Below are 21,427 nucleotides of genomic sequence, written 5' to 3' on the forward strand. Positions count from 1 at the left end.
GTTCCTTATTGCCTGTTTTTATTCCTTCAATTTCTTTTTCTTGTCTTATTGCTATGTCTAGCATTTCTAGTACAATATTGAATGGTATTGATGATAATGGACATTCTTACTTCACTCCAGATTGTACAAGGAAGGCTTCTAGCTTATCTCCATTACAGATAATGCTTGCTGTTGGTTTTAGATAGATGCTATTTATTGTTTTAAGAAAAGCTCCACTTTTCCCTATTCTTTTGGTATTTTTTATGAAGAATAGGTGTTGGATTTTGTTGATGGCTTTTTCTGCATCAATTGATATAATTGTATGATTTTTGTTATTTTTGTGTATAATTTGGTCAATTACACTGATAGTTTTCCTAATATTGAACCTGCCCTGTATTCCTTGAATAAATCCCACCTGGTCGTAGTGTATGGTCTTTGTGATATGTTGCTATAATCTCCTTGCTAGTATTTTACTTAAAATTTTTGCATTGGTATTCAGTAAGGAAATTGGTCTGTAGTTTTCTTTCTCTCTATTTTTACTCTTCCTGGTTTAGGTATCAAAACTATGTTTGTGTCATAAAAGGAATTTGGTAGGACTCCTTCTTTATCTATTTTTTCAAGTAGTTTGTGTAGTATTAAGATTAATTGTTCCTTAAATGTTAGGTAGAATTCACATGTAAATCCATCTGGTCCTGGGTTGTTTTTTTTTTTTCTTCTTGAGCTCATTTCTTTTTCTTAAAGGGCATGAGTTGGACATTGAGATAACAAAGTAAATGGACAAGGAATGATCAAAATGAGAAGAGAAGAAAATAATAGAGAATATTTTCACAAAACTCAATGGGGAAGAGAGCGCCTAGGAGAAGATGGTATTCAACAGTGTCAAATGTAGCATATAGTTTGAGAAGGATAAGTACTAAGAGAAAAAAAATCAGATTTGGCAATTAAGAGATTATTGTTACCTTTGGAGAGAATAGTTTCAGTTGAGTGATGAGGTAGTAAACCAGATTGTAAAAGTTTGAAGAATGTGTAAGAAGAGTGGAAATGAAGGTGTCAATTGAAGACAGCTTAATCAAGGACTTTGGCCCTTTGATTTAGAAAGAGAGAACAGATATAGGATGATAGCTTTGGAATGTGAAAGAGTGTGTGTGTGTGTGTGTGTGTGTGTGTGTGTGTGTGTATGTGCATGCATGTGTGAGGCATGTTTGAAGTCAGTAGGGAAGGAAATAGAAAATAAGGAAAGGTTTAAAATTCAAGGCGGGGTGGAGTGGGAGTGGGGGGCAAGGGAGGGAATGATTGAGATTGCATTCTTCTGGAGAAGATTGGAACAAGAAGAAATCAAATGCACATATCAAGGGATTGTCCTTTGTAAGGAGAAATGATGCTTTTTTGTTAGAGTATTGGAGAAAGGAAGTAAGAAAGAGAGCAGGAATAATGTGGAGGGGTTTTGAGATAAAGAGAATGAGAGAAGAGAGACCTTATGTCAGATGGCTCCAATTTTCTTAGTAAAGAGGTGAGCTTCTCATCTGGGAAGGAGGTAAAAGGACTTGTGGTAGGCTTCAAGAGGGAAAAGAATGTTTGGAATAGTTCTCTAGTGAGTGAAATAGCAAATCAATTAGGAAGGAATAAAATGGTTGTATTAGTGTAGTGAGGGTCCAGTTGAAGGTGGATAACCTGAATTTGTAATATACTGAGTCAGTACAGTTGTGTGACCCCCAGTTTCATTCAGCAGTGTATGAGTAGAAGCCGAGGAAGTAGAGGGTAGGAATAATAAAGAGCTAAGATTTGGCAAAAGATGAGCAACTATAGGACTAGGGGACAAGGGACTCAAGAACAGATGACAGTGTATATTTGAAATGCAACCACTGAGTTGAGATTCAAAAGAGGGGAAAGTGAAGTGAGACTAAACCTAACAATCTGAGAAAATATTGAGGGGTAGAGGATTAGAAGTCTTGATGAGGGTAAAGAAAAAGTTTAGAAGGGATAAGGCATAAGAAGAGGTGGAAATGGTAAGATAATATATCCAGGCAGGAGAACATCAGAGCTTATAGAGAAGTGGAACACTTATGGGTGATGGTAAGATATAGTGTGTAACCATTCCAGTGTGTACTTGAGGTGGAGAGGAAGTATAAGCCATAGGTTTAAGGAGACTGAAGTATACAACATACAGAAAGAAGTTAACATAATAGCATAATCTTCAATAAACCCATATGCTTCAGCTACTGGAGTAAGGATTCATTATTTGACAGAAACTGATGAGAAAACTGGAAAATAGTCTGGTAGAAATTAAGCCAAGAGCAACAACTCAAACTATGTACCAAGGTAAAATTCAAATAGATGAGTTAGATATAAATGGTCACATTTTAAACAAATGAAAGGAACAGAGAAAAAAATGGCCTTTTGAAACTATGGATAGGGGAAAAGTTCATGACCAGGCAAGAAATAGAGATCACAGGAGATGAATTGGACAATTTTGATTACATAAAATTATTCAGTTTTTGCATAAACAAAACCAGTGTAGTTAAAATTAGAAGGGAAGCAGTTAACTGGGAACAGTACCAGGTGATCAGTTAATACAATAATGACAATATTGTAAAAACAAAAATACTTCGAAAGACTTAAGAATTATGATCAATGTAATGACCAACCATGATTCCAGAGAACTGATGACAAACCATGTTATCCACTTCATGGTAGATGATAGGTTCAAGATATAGAATAAGACATTTTTGGACATGGCCAATGTGAGAATTTATTTTGCACTTGTTATAAAAGATTTTCTTTTTCTTCCTTTTCAATTTGTTATGGTTAGGAGAAGGACTAGAGATGTTACTACAAAAAAGGAAATGAAAAAGAAAAGACAGTTTTTGAAAGATTTTTTTTGATGCATAAAAGAGAATTGAGAATTAAGGTCAGAAATAATCACATGCAAGAAAGTGACATGTTGAGTTTATTAAGTTTAAAAAGAAAAGCAATCTATATACTATAGAGACAGGTAGTTTCATAGTCCTTCTTTTCTATTCTATGTGTATGGAAATTCTTACTTATTTTTGTTAAGTTCATAATAAAAAATAATTTTAACTTTAGAAAAGAAAACTGAGGAATTATGAGGTTTTGGAATTTGATAGAGCATTATTATTAATGTTGGAGGGTGTCTAACAAGGGTAGGAGTTGGAGAAGAAGTTACTGAGCCAGATGCTGAAATTCTTGAGAAAGGAAGAAGAGTGACCCAGTATATAACAGCTACCATGCTGTGAATTAGGTGGACAGTTTTTATTTTATTTTATTTTTTTTAGGCAGTTGGGGTTAAGTGACTTGCCCAAGGTCACACAGATAGTGTCAAGTGTCTGAGGCCGGATTTGAACTCAGGTCCTCCTGACTCCAAGGCCAGAGCTCTATCCACTGCGCCACCTAGCTGCCCCTTGGGTAGACAATTTTGATTGAGTAAGCTTCAGAGGAGAAGAAGTTGTTTAGTGCTGGTGGTAAACAAGAGTTTAAAAGTGTTTGGTAGGGAGCAGGGGCATTCCCGCTTAAGACTAGTGTGTTGGGGAGTGTATAGTAAGGTACAGCCAATGACAGAACTGGATGGCCAAGGGCACAGTGTCATTAAGGGGAATCCAGGACTCCATAAGAGTAGAGAGTATGAGAGAAAGAGGTGCAGAATGAAGGGAAATTTATTCACTTTGGAACAGAAATTTTGGAGAGCCCATGGAAGGTGCAGGTGGCCTTGATATGGGTGGTTTAGGGTTAAGGAAGGTAGGAACAAAAGAGTAGAGGTAGAAGTAGGGCATGATTTTCTCATATGTGGTCAGTGATTGATGGCAGATGAATTGTAAAATTGGTAGTCTCCATGAGTTGTTAAGAGAACACTGGGCTAGGCCTGAATAGGTTGCCTCTAATCTGCTCCTAAGTTCCTTCTCCTCCTGCAGGGTGATTACGCTAGGGGTAGACTAGAGGAGGTGGTGGGCAGTGCTTCTTTGCTGGTAGAGCATTTCATTTCTAATTCTTTCAGTTGTAATTCATGAACATTTATCAAATACCTATTCTGTGTGAAGTATCTGACTAGTTTCTGGGAATACAGAGCTGAAAAATTATACGTTTATTGTCCTTAAAATGCTTGTAATCTAATGGAAGGAATTAAAAAATATATATGTGTGTGTGTGTGTGTGTGTGTGTATACATACAAATAAGTATAATATTAGGTGAATATGAAAAAAGTCTAGAGAAATAATAATTTTGGGTTTTTGGTAATTTCTCTGTTCTCCTTTCTGAGCACTGTGATATGTATGATTACTTTGGTCTCTGCCACAGGATCAGTATTGTGATGTGGTAAGAATTCTGAATAAGAATAGTTTTAGTCCTAATAGAGAATTTTAGTAGTTGGGACAGAAAATGAATGGGATGCAGATCAGAATATTGACCAGGTCCAGGGAAGGAGAGATTCTCATATTGCTGTTGTTTGTCCTTCCTTCTCGAAGAGAACCATGACATCAGAAAGATGATGCCATGACTTGCAAGTGACTTGGATTTAAGTGAGGAGGGCTGCGCAAAGTCACCAGCCTCACTCTCTCTTCCAGAGCCATCTGGGTCCAGTGGCAAGATGTATATCAGGACAACTGGAGATGGTTCCCCTGATATTCCTAGGAAAGTTACAATATCCAAAGATATTGGAAAAAAAAGAAAAGTCAAATAAAATTTCATGAAGATTTATATAATTACAGTCATTTTTACTTTTGTTCATTTTGGGGGGGTGTTCTTTATACATTTCAATACTTATACTTATCACTGGAAGTTAAAATGCATAAAAAGAAGAGTAAACTTAAGGCAGTGCTTTTCAGAATTTCTAATTTGCACACTAAAACTAATGAATGGAATGGGACTTAGATAAAGGAATTTCTTGCCTTTATTTTTATAACTCTTCTTTGCCTATCTAATTAATACTGTTATAGTATAATTGTTAACATATAACATTTCTTTCTTCCGTCTAGGAAAAGCTAGACATAGGAATGAGAAAAGAAATAGATGGTATGGGAACATCAGAAATAAAGTATGGTGATTCAGTGTGTTACATACAACATGTAGATACAGGCCTCTGGCTTACTTACCAGTCTGTGGATGTGAAATCTGTAAGAATGGGATCGATACAGCGTAAGGTAAGATTATACAAAAATTCATCTGATGTTGTTTTGCGTGACAAATTACATAGTAGATATATTAGTAATGATTCCAGTGTCCTCTTTGCCAGCATTTATTGTGTCACCTATTGACAGGTCAGATATCACTATCATGAATTCTTTAGCACAATCTGATTTTTATAGTGGAATTTTGTTGCAATTATTAGATTACTAGATTTTTATATCCCCAGTTTTTTGGCACTAGAATCAAACATAGCATCTCTTTAGTTAATTTAAAATGAAAAGAAGTGCTCTGAAAATAGCAGGAGAAATTGTGTCAATACAATGCAGTTATTGCCAGTTAAGAAAATATCTGCATCTTTGCTTTTAACAAAAAGATAGGCTGCAGGTATCTGAGTAGATAAAATATCCATCACTACAGTAGCGTTTTTCCTTATCAGATTTATGACACACTTCTAGAATTGATATCTAATTTCCTGGTAATTGGATGGACCATTGTTTTCTCTTATCACAATATCATTTCTTTTTTGTCCTCTATTGATCTTCATCCAACTGTTCTCTGTTACGTTCCCAACTGTAGTTTATAGATTTCTTATATGAATGTGTTCTTTTGATCTAGAATGGTATTTTACTGTCCTTTTATCTAATTTGATTTTTTGACTAAGGTATACCTTTCCATTGCCACATTTCAAGTCTGAACTTCATCCCACAAATTCTTATTGAAGCCTCTGAAGTTAAATTTAGTTCCTTGCATTAAGATGTCTAGTTCAGTGTGATTTTCCCATATTCTTATTTGTGTTTTGATACCTGACTTCATTAATATTATTACTATCCTTTTTCTTTAATATTGTCTCTTATGAATTACTGTTCCTCTTTACTAATAGTTTTCCCATGTCAATTTTTTTACTCTGTGTGGTATCTGGCAAAATGGAAAAATGTAGATTGTCTTCTCCTTTCCCTCTACTTTTCAATTTAAATTTTGGTTGATCAGATATGCAAATCTTTAAGCAGATTTCCTGGACCTTTTCAGTCTCCATCCCTTGCCAAAAGTCTACATGTTAAGCTCTGCTACAGACATCTCAATTCCAACTATTCCAACTAAACTCTCTTATTTATTAGCTTATTTCCCAACACTGCCTTTCTCTCCTAAAACACTTCCAATCAGTAGCAGTGACAAAAACACTGCTTGTGCCACCAAAGTCTCCAGTTTCTTTCCTTGGACTTCTTAAATTTCTAGTGATTCTTATTTGGTTTCCTTCTGCTAATATCATTTATCCCTATATGAATATCCAAATGTGGGTATTGGTTATTTTATCTTAGAAGTTTGGGGAGTCATATCCTGGAAACATCCCCTGGAAAGACAGCATGTCTAGCAGTTTTTCATGTCAGGTCAACATATGGCTATCTCAGTATAGCAAGAAGTCAGTAGCTAATTTTTTTTCTTTCTCCTGTGACCAGTATTGAATATCCTCTTTTCACTTTTAAATGCTTGTTGACTAATGGACTGACTAGTGGCATCTTTGGATCCTTATCATGTTAACCAATGAGTAGTTAACTACTTGTTGGAAAGCCCCACACTCACATGAGCAGTTTGTTTATGCTCCACTGGAATGGAAGTGATAGATAAATGTCTAGTTCTCTAGTTATCGGAGTCAGAGTTCTTTAGTTCCTCAGCTCTACCTTTCTCTAGAAGGCAGTGCCACTTGTCATCTTGCGGTGTGTGAGCCCTCACCCATTGTTTTATACCTTCCTCTTTTTTAACATATTGTATTGAATGAGTCCTAGGCTTTTGACCTTGATGTAATGGAGTTGGTTCTCCATAGAAGTGGACAAGTGCTAGAATGCTATATGTAGTGTTTTTAATCTTAACATAGAACCACTAAGTAAATAAATGTTGTTTAATAATGGAGACATCAGATAATAAACATTAAACATATACTCATTCTCTTTAAGTCCACTTCTGCCCAGACTCCAAGAAGTCACCCAAACATAGGATATGTCTGAACCCAGTATTCTAGGTCATAAACAATTTGAGTCATCTCTTAGGCAGGCAAAGGAGTACAACAGTACAATTCCTACAGAAGGTCCAACTCATTCTTCCCATAGGACTAGGCATTAGATGAAGGACGCAGAAACTGGAGACAGTCTTGGCTCGTTTGTGGGATAGTCTCTGTATATGAGATCTGTTATGAAATGGGATTCAGGAGGGTTGGTGCTTCCCATTTCTTAGATGTATGGTTGCTGGTGGGCATCTTTGAGCTCATCCTTTTCCACCTAACCTTTTGTGAAATGATAACCAGTCCCATTAGGGAACCACATCACATATTTCTATGTTCCTTTCTCTTTGTCTGTGGCTGCCATTTTCTCCAATGCTAGTATACCATATACCTTCCTGTCTCACTCCCCAAGCCCAAATACCCCACCTCTCCTTCATAGCAAGGGGAGACAGTGTATAGTTATAGAGATAAATGTCATATCATCATTCTGTGAAGCACAAAAAACCCCATTTCCTTCTCCAGCTCAACCTTTTTTTTGGGGGAAGAATCTCATATTTGTTAGATATTCCTGTACAGTGCTCTTCATGTCAAATTCTTCCACTGTCTTGTGTCTCTTTTGACAAAGACTATATGCTTCTCTCTTCTTTTTTTTTTTAACTTTCAGTTTGCAAGATTTGTTCATCAAAAATGTCTGGGTCCCCGGACATGTTTTTTGAGAGTTAAAATGAAAGATATAGTTCCTCTGTCTCAGGTGGCAAGCAGGCCATATGTCTATGAGATTTATCTCTTCCAAGACATTCCCGATATTCTGTAAACTCCCAGAGGGGTATGTAGTCTATAGCCTGATCCCAGTCACAGTGGTAATCATCACTTGTAATTACAGTGAGATTTCTAGTGTCTAGTAGACATTTTTTTAATGGAAGAAAAAAAAGAAAATCATTATATATCTTTAATATGCAGTTTTCAATAATCATGCATTTCACATGAATCCAATTGTGAATGACTCTAAAGGCTTTAAGTTAATGGGGCCTGGATATACAGTGTCTGTTTTGAAGAATGGTGGCACATGCATAGAATCTCACATATCCAAATCTGGCTACTATTCATGAACTATAGAGGTTAAGGGAAGCATACACCATGTGACCAGATTTCAATTTTTTTTTGTTCTTATGAAGCTATTTTCTCCCTCATTCTTCTCTTTCTCTATATCTCATAAAAGTTTGCCATGAAAAAAATAAAAAAATTGTCATATTGTCGGTTTCTCTCTCTTTCATTCTCTTTACGTGCCCATATTCAAAACACTAAAATGGATCTGGGATCTCATCAGTGTGAGTACTCACCACATAGGATATAGGTGATAACCCATGATGCCTGCCAAGTCTATCTAACTCTTGACCATGTCCTCCTCTAAAATGCCTACTGGAGAGCTTTCTAACATGTTAAGGCCTTCCTTGAGTCAGTCTGATATCTTGGAGAAACCATTAGACACATGGACTTGCCATCATTATCCCTCATTCCGAACACCTAATTAGCCTAAAGAATATTTCTTTGTTGACATAAGTAATATTGCTTCTTCTTTGAAATTTCTTGTGTTTGATATGATACAGACTGCTCACATCCACCATACTCCTTTCTGTTGTTCTTTGGAGACTGTAGTGTTCCATGACCCACAACTATACAATGTATTTGCCCATGCAAGATAGAAAAAAGGAGTTGACCTCTCTTCCTTCTGTTATGATCTATAAAGTGATTATATACAAGAGTAGCCATTGATCCAATTAAAAATCTTGATTGTTTTAAAACTTGTTGAGTCTTTAACCCAATTTTTTTGTCTCAAGTAGACTTGAAAAATCCACAAAAATCCTCAGTGACATGAATAAATATGTGCAAAAAGAATATCCTTTTTAAATGTAGTTTTCAAATGACTTCTAATTAAGAAAGAATGTTAAGCTATAGATTCTAGTGTATAAGTACTGGCTTCTATCCTTGGTCTTTTACTTTGTGCTGTTATTTTGGACTAGACAAATAATTTAATCTTTCTGGACCTCACTTAACTAGGTCACATGAATGGTAGTATTTGTCAAAAGGATGCCTTCATATTTTGCTCTTAAAACTTTGAATCAATCATACTCCTTTTCCATTCACTAAATTTGATTAAATGTAAATGCCTTCTACTCAAATCAAAGTAATAATCACCATATGGGGAGAAGACTCCTAAGACCTTGACAATCTATTGGAGTTTAACTTGCCATAGTTTAGTTGTATCATTTCTCTTCTGATAAGGGTGATGGTGAGAGAAGGAAATTTATACACAAACTATCCTTGTCCTTGAATTGCATGAATGGTGAAATTTGTCGAGAAAGATGCCTTCATATTCTACTCTTTCTACTCTTGAAACTTTACCTTAACCCTTTTACTATACATTCTGCTAAATTTGATTAAATATGAACATCCTACTCACAATACAGCTATAGTCACTGTTTTTGGAGAAGACCTGAGCAATTCACTATCTATTAGGATTTTACTTGACATAGAATAGAACTCTTTACCACAATTTAGTATCATATCTCTTTTGTAGGGATAGTGGGGAGAAGAGGACACTTATACACAATCTATTTTTGTCCTTGAATCACCCAGAAACAATGGGTGAATTCATTAAATTCCTTTTCATGCTTCTCTTGAGCCTTGTATTTGAAAGTCAAATTTTCTATTCAGCTCTGATATTTTCATCAAGAATGCTTGAAAGTCCTCTATTTCACTGAATTTCCATTTTTTCCCCGGAAGGATTATACTCAGTTTTGCTGGGTAGGTGATTCTTGGTTTTACTCCTAGCTCCTTTGACCTCTGGAATATCATATTCCAAGCCCTCCAGTCCTTTAATGTAGAAGCTGCTAAGTCTTGTGTTATCCTGATTGTGTTTTTACCATACTTGAATTGTTTCTTTCTGGCTGCTTGTAATATTTTTCTCCTTGACTTGAGAACTCTGGAATTTGGCTATAATATTCCTAGGAGTTTTTCTTTTGGGATCTCTTTCAGGAGGTGATCAGTGGATTTTTTCCATTTCTCTCGTACCCTCTGGTTCTTGAATATCAGGGCAGTTGTCCTTCATAATTTCTTGAAAGATGATGTCTAGGCTCCTTTTTTGATCATGGTTTCAGGTAGTCTGATAATTTTAAAATTATCTCTCTTAGATTTATTTTCCAGGTCAGTTGTTTTTCCCATGAGATATTTCATATTGTCTTCTATTTTTTCATTCTTTTGGTTTTGTTTTATAATTTCTTGATTTCTCAGAGAGTCATTAGCTTCCATTTGCTCCATTCTAATTTTTAAGGAGTTATTTTCTTCAGTGAGCTTCTGGACTTCCTTTTCCATTCGACTAATTCTGCTTTTGAAGGCATTCTTCTCATTGGCTTTTTGGGCCTCTTTTGCCATTTGGATTAGTCTATTTTTAAGGTGTTATTTTCTTCAGTATTTTTTTGGGTCTTCTTTAGCAAACTGTTGACTAGTTTTTCATGATTTTCTTGCATCACTCTCATTTCTCTTCTCAGTTTTTCCTCTACTTCTATTACTTGATTTTAAAAATCCTTTTTGATCTCTTCCATGGCCTTGAAACCAAGTCATATTTTTCTTGGAGGCTCTGGATGTAGGAGCTTTGGCTTTATTGTCTTCTGGTTATATGTTTTGATCTTCTTTGTCACCAAAGTAAGATTTTATAGTCTGAGTTTTTCCCCTCTGTTTGCTCATGTTCCCAACCAATTACTATCTTTTTAATTCTTTGTTAAGGTAGGGGTCTGCTCCAGTGTGGAGGGTGTACTGTCCCAAGCTTCAGGGGTTTTGTGCAGCTGTTTTCAGAGATACTTTTCTGGGACCTTTTCAGTTTTTCAAGGTAGTATGATCAAAGGCTCTGTGTTTGCTCCTTTCCTGGCCTGTGCTCTGGTCTATGAGTGACCACAAGTACTCTTTTCAACCTTGGAACTGTGGGGAGGATTCCCTCTCCACCACCACAAGCTCCACTTTGCCAGTGCCCCAGGACTGCAACCCAGATCCAAGCACGGACAAAGCAAGAGAATACTGCCTCAAGCACTAGCAAAGAGATCCCTGCAATCCCCCTCTGATCAGCTGCTTGATTTCCCCACTGTCTGTGGGCCTACAGCTCTGGAAGCAACCACTGCAGACCTTCCCCACTGACATTCTAAGTTGTCTTTGGCATTTGTGGGTTGAGAAGTCTGGAAACCGCCACAGCTTCCCTTGATTCAGTCCCGAGGCCCGTTCCGGGTTTCCTCAGGCCCAGTCTTTGCCTGTGCTGCCAATGCTGAACTGTGCTCCTCTCCCAACCTGGTGCAATAGACCTTTTCTATCAACCATCCAGGTTGTCTTAGGCTGGAAATTTGTTTCACTCTGTCTTTTTGTGGGTTCTGTTGCTCTAGAATTTGTTTAGAGTCCTTTTTTATTTGGAGGGGATTGGGGGAGAGCTCAAGCAAGTCACTGCTTTTACTCCACCATCTTGGCTCGGCTCCCCCCACCCCCTCCTTCTTTTAATTGTATTTTCTCTTTGTTTTCCCAGTGACACACTTCTTTTATTATTTTAATATTTAATTCTCTATGGCATTCCATAGAATAAGAAGAAACATTTCTTGATTTCATCCACTTCCTATTGGAAAGAGACAAACTTGCATTTTGTATACATGTCTATAGCTGCTACTTAGACCTGGCAGAAACTTAAACATTACACAGTTAATGGAGTATTAGCATTGCCTTCCATATTACTTAAAACTGAGATACTTAGTTATCTATAACTTTTATTGTTTACTCAAATGGAAAACATCACAGCAAACTGCCTGGTTACTCAGCTCATTCATTGCACTGAGAATTCTGTTACTAGAGGCTCCTTATAGGAAGCTTCGCCAATCTTTTTCCTAGAACTTTTCACCAGTATGATATCTTCAGTATTTGCTCAGCTGTGTTTTATCTACAAATAGCAGACTCTTGTTTACACTACCATATATGCTGTAACTACCTTTGGGAAGTTTTTTTGTACAGATGTAACGGCTAGCCACTTTTTGCCTCTTCCTTTTTCAATTGTTCTCACACTACACTCATAGACACTTAAACAATTTACTTACAACTGGCCTCTTTACTATTCCAGCATCTTCAGCTTTGTTAGTTAAAGCCACTTGCAGTTTTAGACCTCATATACAACTTTATACCAGGTAACATGGTAGTTGTGTCAAATGGCCTAATTAAAAAGATTTATGCTCATCACAGATAGTAACCCTATCAGTAGGTAGCATGAACAAGAACCTCTCTTTACTTGAAAGATTCTTATTTTACCTTTCAGATGTCTTTCCACAGGTGGTAGAAGAGGCCAATGCTAATGAACTAACATGGGAACTGATAATTTTTCTATGAAGAATTAATTTGTCATTCAGAAGCTGAGATTGAAATAGATATGCTGCAGGCAGTGTGTTTGGAGTCTCCATGAAATCAAGAAAATGTTGCCATTCCATTTGAGGGGAAGAAATATATCTGTCATTAACTGGTTGGCTAAAAATGAGAGTTAACAGGGTTTTATTTTTCTAGTATGTGAATATCCCTGTGCTTCTTTTAATGAAATGTTAGCTGATCCTTTAAGGGAATTGATAGGAATATTTGTTGTTGAACTAAGTCCCTTCACATTTTTCTTGCTATCTGTTTTACAGATAGGTCAGTTATTCACTTTCTGATGCAATAGACTCAGGAATTTCCACCATTAAAATGTTTTTGGGTCATTTTTATGAAGATCTGAATCTTTATCTATAGCAAGGTTTCTTAATTTTTTTTGTGTCATGGACCTCTGGTAGTCTGGTAAAATCTTTCTCAAAATGAAGTTTTTAAAATATATAAAATAAAATATGTTGGATTACAAAAGAAACAAATAATATGGAAATGTAGTAATCATTTTAAAACAAGTTTTGGTTAAGAGCTCCAGGTCTAGTGGCAGCTAGATCATGTAGTGGATAGAGCACCGGCCCTGGATTCGGGAAGACCTGAATTCAAATCTGGCCTCAGCCACTTGACCCTTACTAGCTTTGTGACTCTGGGCAAGTCGCTTCAACCCATTGCCTTGCCCCCCCCCAAAAAAAGAGCCCCAGGTCTGTAATATCTCAGTAGGACCACATCACTCTGACAGTGGCCATTATTGACCAACATAAGTTTCTAAGTATTCCCTGAGGTAAGGACAGCTAATAATTTGAAGTGAAAAACCAAACTGAGAGAAAAACATTTTGATTCAACTAAACTAAACGTGCTTTAAAAGTAGGATGTACTATAATACTGACTTTTGCTGGGCTCTACTTTTTGAACATGGTGTTGAACAAAGGAATTCTTTCTGACTACTTCTTATAAGATGTATTCATTTTAACTCTTAGGAAATGTGGATAGGAGTATACATAATTATGTACTTTCATATTTATTTATGGATACCTTCATGACCTAATATAGCTGATGTACATCAGATGTACATGTAGACATGTGCTGATATATGCAGCGCATATATACCTTTATCTATATATTACTAAAGGCATACTTAGACCATATAATACTTGTACGTATGTACACCAACAGATTCCATGGATTCAATTATCATCTCTGATCAGATGACAAGATTCAGCCCTTGACTCTCTCCCAAACTCTAGTTCCAGATTAACAACTGCCTATTAGGCTTTTTGAGCTACATATTCTCATAGACATCTGAAACTCAACATGTTAAACAGATATAATTTTATTTTGCCGTAAACCTTCCCCCTCCCCCACTCCTCCCAGCCTTACCTATTTCTTGGCACCATTCTTATAGTCATCCATATTTGCAACCTAGGAGTTCTCCTCAACTCCTCATTCTCCTTATCTCACATAACCATTCAGTTCAGCTAGATGACACAGTGGATAGAGTGCTAGACCTGGAGTCAGGGGGCCTCAAATACTTACAAGCTGTATGACTCTGGACAAGTTACTGAACTGCAGTCTGTATCAATTTCCTCATTTGTAAAGTGGGAATAATAATAGCACCTACCTTCCAGGGTTGTTTTGAGGATCAAATGAGGTAATAATTGTACAGTGTTTAGCAGAGTTCCTGGCGCATAGTGCTATATAAGTGTTAGCAACTATTATTATTATTTATGTCTAATTCCTAAATCTTGTCAATTCTCTCTCCACATCTCTCACGTCGATGCCCTTTCCTCTGTTTGCACAGATATCATCCTAGTTGAGGACCTCATTATCTCTCTTCATGACTGTTTCAATAGCCTCCCTATTGTTCTCCTTCTCTGAATCTCTTCCCTCTCCACTCATCTTCCATACAGCTGTAAAGGGATCTTTCTGAAGCCTAGATCTGAGCGTGTCATTCCCCCATTAGTGAATGCCAGTGCTTCTTTACTAACCTATAGATGACAAACTTCTCTCTTTGGTATTTAAACCTCTTCACAGCCTGAATCCAATCTGCCATTCTCATCTTATTGCACCTTCTACTTCTTATGCTCTGCAGTTCAGTCACATTCCTCTACTTAGCCATTCCTCACCCATGTCCTTCCATGTCCCAGCTCCACGCATGTCACTGGCTCTCGTTCATATTTGGATAGCACTTCTTCATGTCCAACTCTTAAGAATCTCTAATGGTCTTTCATTAAGCTGAAATGTCACCAATGTGAGACCTGTCATGAGTCTCCAAGGTGCTTGTATTCTAAATTATCTTACGGTTATTATGTGTTTCCCATCCAGCCCTCCCACCTACCAATGGAATAGAAACTATTGCTTGAGGGTGAGGCCTATTTCGTTTTTGTCTTTTTATCCCTAGTACTTGGTAAGTGCTTGGCATGTAGTAGGTGCTTTATAAATGCTTATTGATTTACTGATTGATGGTGTATACCAGGCTATATTTGTATTCTTCCTAGACTATGTTATGATAGCACAAATAGTCTAGGAAGACGAGCATTGAGCAAGTTGAGAATCAGGAAACTATAGGTTTGTTAGTGATTTGCTGATTTTTTTTGTGTTAAAATTGGATGTATTAACATTACTCCCTCAAATTACCATCCTCTTAGGAGAATGTTCTGGTATGTATTTGGTGAGTAGGGGACATCTTCTTAGGAAGAACTATCCAAATATTTGACTACTGCTCCTTTTATTCTTTCCTTTAGAATTCTTTAGTGCTAATTTAAACTTTTTAATTATCAACACTTTAAAATGATGTTGACATGCCCTGAGATTTAACAACATTGATGTTATTACAGGCAAAAAAAATCACCATTGTAATTAATAAAAGATTAAATTTTTAAAAAAGGCATGTTTTTGGTTGGATTGAAGCAAAATTTCCTTGAAATTTTGGTTTTGCTGTTTATTAATTAGCAAACACCCATCTACAATGTCTGTGTAAACACTAATGAAAGTTATTTTCTTTTTGTTATTCTATACAGATTATCTAACTTAGGCAATGAGGCCTTCATCAGAATTTGATTATGAAAACACAGTTGTTTTTTTCTCATGTTCACCTTAATATTTTAGCTTAGGGATATTCAGTTGTTAAGATGAAACAGCTCTTGAGGACACATTGACTTGTTTTCTCTTGATATTTGACTTGGGGTTTGTGATGTACCTTTTAGACTCTGTACAGTCTTATCCTTGTGTAGGTAGGAAACATTGTCAGAATGGTATTTATTGCACTCATTGCTGTTTTGTTTCAGGCTATCATGCACCATGAAGGCCATATGGATGACGGCTTAAATTTATCCAGGTCTCAGCATGAAGAATCACGTACTGCACGAGTAATCCGTAGCACAGTCTTCCTTTTCAATAGGTTTATAAGGTGCATTTCCTTTTGAGTTATTTTATCTTTTGTTTTTTTTTTAATTTCTCAAATTGAAGAGCTTTGGAATCATACTATGGTGACCTTAATCAATGTAATAAGAAAATAAATGCGATGGGATAAATCCAGTAGCACTTTGGAAACCAGTAGAACAGACTAAGAGGTGTTGTTTGCATAATTTGCCACCAGGCTATTTAGAATTAGAGCAAACTATTTGTAATTTTTTGCACAGTTTCAACTCGTAGCTGTCAGTATTGCTTCATTCCTCCTAGCAATACAGCCAAATGAAAGTTCTCTCATTAAACTACCCAGACTTCCAGTTTCTGAATGAATTTGAAAAGTATAAAAAATTTGGAAATCATAATGTAATTCAATGTGGAGTACTCAAATATGAATATTTTAATCAGTTAAGAAAAAAATATCTACCAGAAAGATCCAAGCCAAGTTCAAAATCTGATCTATAAAAGGTTTACAAACTTCGAGCATGGAAACCAAATCAATGTGATTTAAATGTCAGAAATAATATTTTTAAAATGTACAACAAAGGAGTGATTGAATTTTTGTCATTTTCTAACCAAATTCATGAAGTACTAGCTCTACATTTTTTTAAACATGTAATTTAGGGAGTGACTATTCACACAGGTCAATGATCCTATGGTTAACAGATTGTATCTGAAAGCCAAAAGACACTTGTTATGAAAAGAGAAAGCCACAAGGAAAGTTATCTGGAGGAAAAAGTATGATTTATCTTTCTTTATCCCTGAGTATCTAAGAGTTCATTGCATATGGTAGATGTATAATAAATATTGCATCTTAGATATTTTTTTATTTAAATCCATATATATTACCTAGAAGCTTGGTCTTTCTGGGGTTTCTATTAATTATGCCATGTATTTAGTTAAATTAATAAAATAATATTCATATTTATTGAACCACTGGTTCAGGGGACCCATGAGTATGGAAAAAACCTCAAAACCAGCTAACTTTGTGTAGAATAAAGCCTACAAAATTCTTTAACATCCCACTATTATCAGCCCTTGATTAACATTGAAGGACATTCAGTAACTCTTTCAAACTATGAAGAAGTCATTCAGTCATTTCCATAAATGCTGTCTTACTCAAATGAATGTCATATTTGTTACATTTTTTGTGAAGTTTACTGACTGATACAGTGATTGTCTTAAAATGATCCTAAGCCTTCTTACCTTGATTTCAGGGAATTATTATTATTATAGCAACCTAAACGTATATATCACGTTAAGGTTCATAAAGTTCTTTCTTCACAACAGGTATTTAGTGCAAATTTTATTATCTCCATTTTATAAATGCGGAAAGTGATTTCCTTAGAGCATCAGAAGACAAAGTGATTCCTGGTCATACAGCTACTAAGTATGAGTCAAGACTCAAACCTACATTTTTTTGACTCTAAACCCAACATTTTTTCTACTACTTATATGGTTTCTTTTGAGGTTTTTATCAAGAAGAAAATGTTACTTTTTATCTGCACTAAAAGTAGCAGTGCTATACTATAATACTGCATTTTTACAGTTAACAGTACTGTTCAAAACACTGTGTCTGGGGATACCAAGACAAAAATGAAACATTCTCTGCCTCAATGAACTTAAAGTTCATGGGGCAGGGGACAACATATACAAATAAATGTATATGCAAAGTAAATATAAGGGAATTTTGTGTAACATCAAAAAGGTAAGATTCTTTTTATGTATTCTGCTTTGTCATTTATTTGTGTAGTGACACTCCAAGTGATTAAAAAATTAGTGTTTTTCATCTATACAATTAAGAGATTATTCTAGATCTTCTCTAAAGTCTCTTTGAGCTTGACATTTATGATTCTATGATGTTACTCTGTAGGTTGTTTTTGTATTTTTTTTTAACTAAGAGCACATATATATGCCAGTTTTGAACTTTTTCATTTTTTACTTTTTTAAAAATTTTTTCTACAAATACAAGTTAACAAAGTGTGAATAAGATGATTGACATTTGTTTTATTGGCTTTTTAATTTTTAAAAAAATTTCCTTTGAGGTTTTTGCTGGGAGTGTAAGTTTTTAGTCCTTAAGAATGAGTTTAAAACTTAAAACACTCCATCTTCTGTCTCTCTGTATTTGTATTGGCTGTCCCCAATGCCTGGACTTCTTTCCCTCCTCTCTTCTGTTTCTTAGATTCCCTGGCTTTCCTTCAAATCTCGGGTCACATTCCACCTTCTTCAGGAAACTTTTTCTAGTTCCCTCAGCTGCTTTCTTATCCAAGATTACTTCCTATCTACTTTGTATGCATCTTGTATGTACCTAGTTATTTATGTATGAATCTCTCTCATTAGAACTGAGTTCCTTGAGTTTCCATTATTACCTTTCTTATATCCCCTTAGTGCTTAGAATAGTGCTTGGTCCATAGTAAGTCTTTAATAAATGTTTTTGATTGAACTAAAGCGTTTATTGATGTGATCATTGCAGTGGTTATCCTAAGAAAAGTTGTGAGTATTGAACAAATCATTTAATATTCTTCCAATCTTTGAGAAGTTTATATATCATTTTGAATTTTAAAGGATATATTTTATAAATAAAATATTTTTATTACTCTCTTACTTACAACTGGCTATAAACATTGTTCAAATATTTTCATCTTTAGCGTATTAAATGCATATATTTCTCAGTTTTCACAATACAGAGTCCTTAGAATTTCAGTTTCAATTTAGTTAGTTTAATTTAGTTGGTCATTTTTATTTTGGTTACTACAGACTTATATGTTATTAATGAACAATTAATTCTCAGTCTTTTTCTGCCCTGACTTTATTCTCTAAAAAGGCAGAAGTAACTTACAGTAACATTACCTTCAAAGATTTGCCTGTTTTTTTTAATGGTTTTCCTTACCTAAAATAAATTAGGATACAAGCATATTGATCTGATAAGAGATATTAATACCTGGTAATAATTTCAAGATTTATGAGATCATTTTGTTCTTTTTTAATTAGCCATATATGCAAATAAACATTCGTTCTCTTTCTTCTTGTGTGATTATTATTCCAAACTTCCTAAGAAAGAGACAACTTCTTCCTAAGTATTACCAATGAAAATAACTTTGAGCAAAAGATAACTAAAACATTCTGGGCTTTATTAAGTAGATATTACCATGTAATTTTATAGTCACAAATTATAAATCATGAACTTAATTCTTGACTCTATTTTGCATAGTTCTTAACTCTCTACCTCTTATAACATGATTGTTCTTCATCTCAAATTCTGTCTGTGTAATATTAAGATGGCAAGTCTTCTGTCTATCATTAGAAAGGTATAATGCTTCATTTTATTGGATGGTACATGTTTTGACTATTGTGCTTTTTCTACTTATCCTGGCCTGCCATCATGTATAGTGACTTAACATCCAGCATATACCTTAAGGCAAAGGTAGTTTTTAGGATTTTTAACTTGACAAGCTACACTTTTTCCAATAAGTAGCATAAAAAAATGCCCAAAGTTATTGTTAGCCTTTTAGAGCACTGGATATGGAAAAATGATGCTAAAACATTAATTTCTAAGCAAAATGGATTGGAGGAAATTCAGACTTCAGAATGGGTTGTAGTGTCTCACATTTATATTACTCTATGGCTTATAAAGTGATTTTCTAAGAATAACTGTATTAGGTATATAGTATCATTTCCATTTTACAAATGAAAACTATCAGGGCTTAAAAGTCTAAGTGATATGCCCATTATCACAAAGCTAGGAAGTGGTGAAAATAGGTATTAGGTATCTCTCAATGTTCAGCTTCCAATGTGGACATGTGGAATAAATAACAATGGTGAACGTGTATGTGGTACTTGAATATTTACTTAATTTGCTTGACATGACCACCTTCAGAGAGAAATTAGTGGAGATAGTTGCATCTCCATTTTATTGGTGAGGAACCAAAGTGAAGCAATTGGCTTAAAGTTCTACTGGTAATAAACGGTGGTTGAGCTTTGTATCTAAGTCTCCTAGTCCCAAATCCAGTGTTCTTTTCACCACATCACATTGCAGGTTGCTTCCCTTATATGGGCCTCATTTTCTTCATTTGTATAATGAGGAGGTTAGACTGATCTCTTGAAGTCCCTTCTAGCTCTAAACCTTTGAAATATAAACTAAACAAAATAATAATTATTATTAAACATCAATTTATAACTTCTGCTCAATATTATAGGAAGAAACATAAACACTACTATGTCAGTAATACCCAGAATAACAGAATTTTAGAATTGAAATCCATTTACTCCAATCCATACATGAAAAGGAATTTCCCTGGAATCTACTTCTCAAGTGGTCATTCAACTTTTCCTTGAAAATCCCCGGGGAGAAAATAAACTCCTTAGGTAGGCTATTCTACTTTTGGGTGATTCTAATTGTTGGGAAGGACAGCTTGGTGGTGCAGTGGATAGAGTGCTGGGCCTTATCAGAACGACTCATCTTTATCAGTTCAAATCTGGCCTCAGACACTTACTAGCTGTGTGACCCTGGGCAAGTCACTTAGCCCTGTTTGTCACAATTTACTCATCTGGAAAATGAACTGGAGAAGGAAATGGGAAACCACTCCAGTATCTCTGCCAAGAAAACCTCAAATGGGTTCACAAAGAGTCCGATATGACTGAAAAATGACTAAACAACAATAACAAATTTTTGGAAAGTTTTTCCTCAAATTGAGCAAAATCTGCTTCTCTTAATTTGTTACTCTTGATTCCTCAGTTTGGTTCTCTGGGGGGAAATGGAGTAAATATAATTATTTTTTCCACATGAAAGTCTTTCAAATACATACATATACATATATATGCATATCGATAGATATAGATATAGATAGATAGGTAGATAGATAGATAGATAGCTATCATGTCCCCACTGGGCTATGTCTTCCATACGATAAGCATCTTGTATTGGACCAGAAGAATAAAAAGGGATTCTATTTTACTTTTATTTCTAGGCAGATTCATCAGCTTTGTTTTACTTTTTTACTCCAGACAAGCAATAAATTAAAGAAGGTTATTCATACATATTAACAGCACAATGGAAATAATGATTATTCACATTTATGTTGCACTTGAGAGTTACAAAGTGCCTTTTAAGTGTTTTCTCATTTAATTCTCTCTACAACCCAATAGATAGTGCAAGTGTGATTTCTGATGTATAGAGTAGGAAATAAGCTCATTGAGGTTAATTGACTTCTGCAGGGATATAATTAGTAAGTTATAAAGCTGGAACTGAAGTCCAAATCTTCTGGCTTCATGTCCAGTAGTCTAATATATTTGCCTCCTAGGCATAGAGGACGCACAGCTATATTATTTATTAATTTAGTGCCTGAAAATAATGTTTATTTCAAATAAATGATGTTTGATGCATTTTGTGTTTTCTGCAAAATGCTGTGGTATTATGTTTTGTGTTTTCTATAAAATGCTATGGTATTATGTATTTTCCTAAACTAGAACCCTTTAAAAAGCATT

At 35.2% G+C, this 21,427-nt stretch overlaps 1 protein-coding gene across 1 annotated transcript in view; it reads left to right on the top strand.

Annotated features, from left to right (window-relative positions):
• LOC114049459 (ryanodine receptor 2) overlaps positions 1–21,427 on the top strand; it is an 811,539-nt gene that overhangs the window by 373,451 nt on the left and 416,661 nt on the right. The window contains exons 13-14 of the mRNA XM_027870708.1: positions 4,965–5,129; positions 15,823–15,944. Coding sequence (XP_027726509.1) covers positions 4,965–5,129; positions 15,823–15,944 — 287 coding nt within the window. The remainder of the gene's footprint in view (positions 1–4,964; positions 5,130–15,822; positions 15,945–21,427) is intronic.

The sequence above is a fragment of the Vombatus ursinus genome, unplaced genomic scaffold (genome assembly GCF_900497805.2).
Source record: "Vombatus ursinus unplaced genomic scaffold, bare-nosed wombat genome assembly UNPS02014798.1, whole genome shotgun sequence".
NCBI classification, from domain to species: Eukaryota; Metazoa; Chordata; class Mammalia; order Diprotodontia; family Vombatidae; genus Vombatus; species Vombatus ursinus.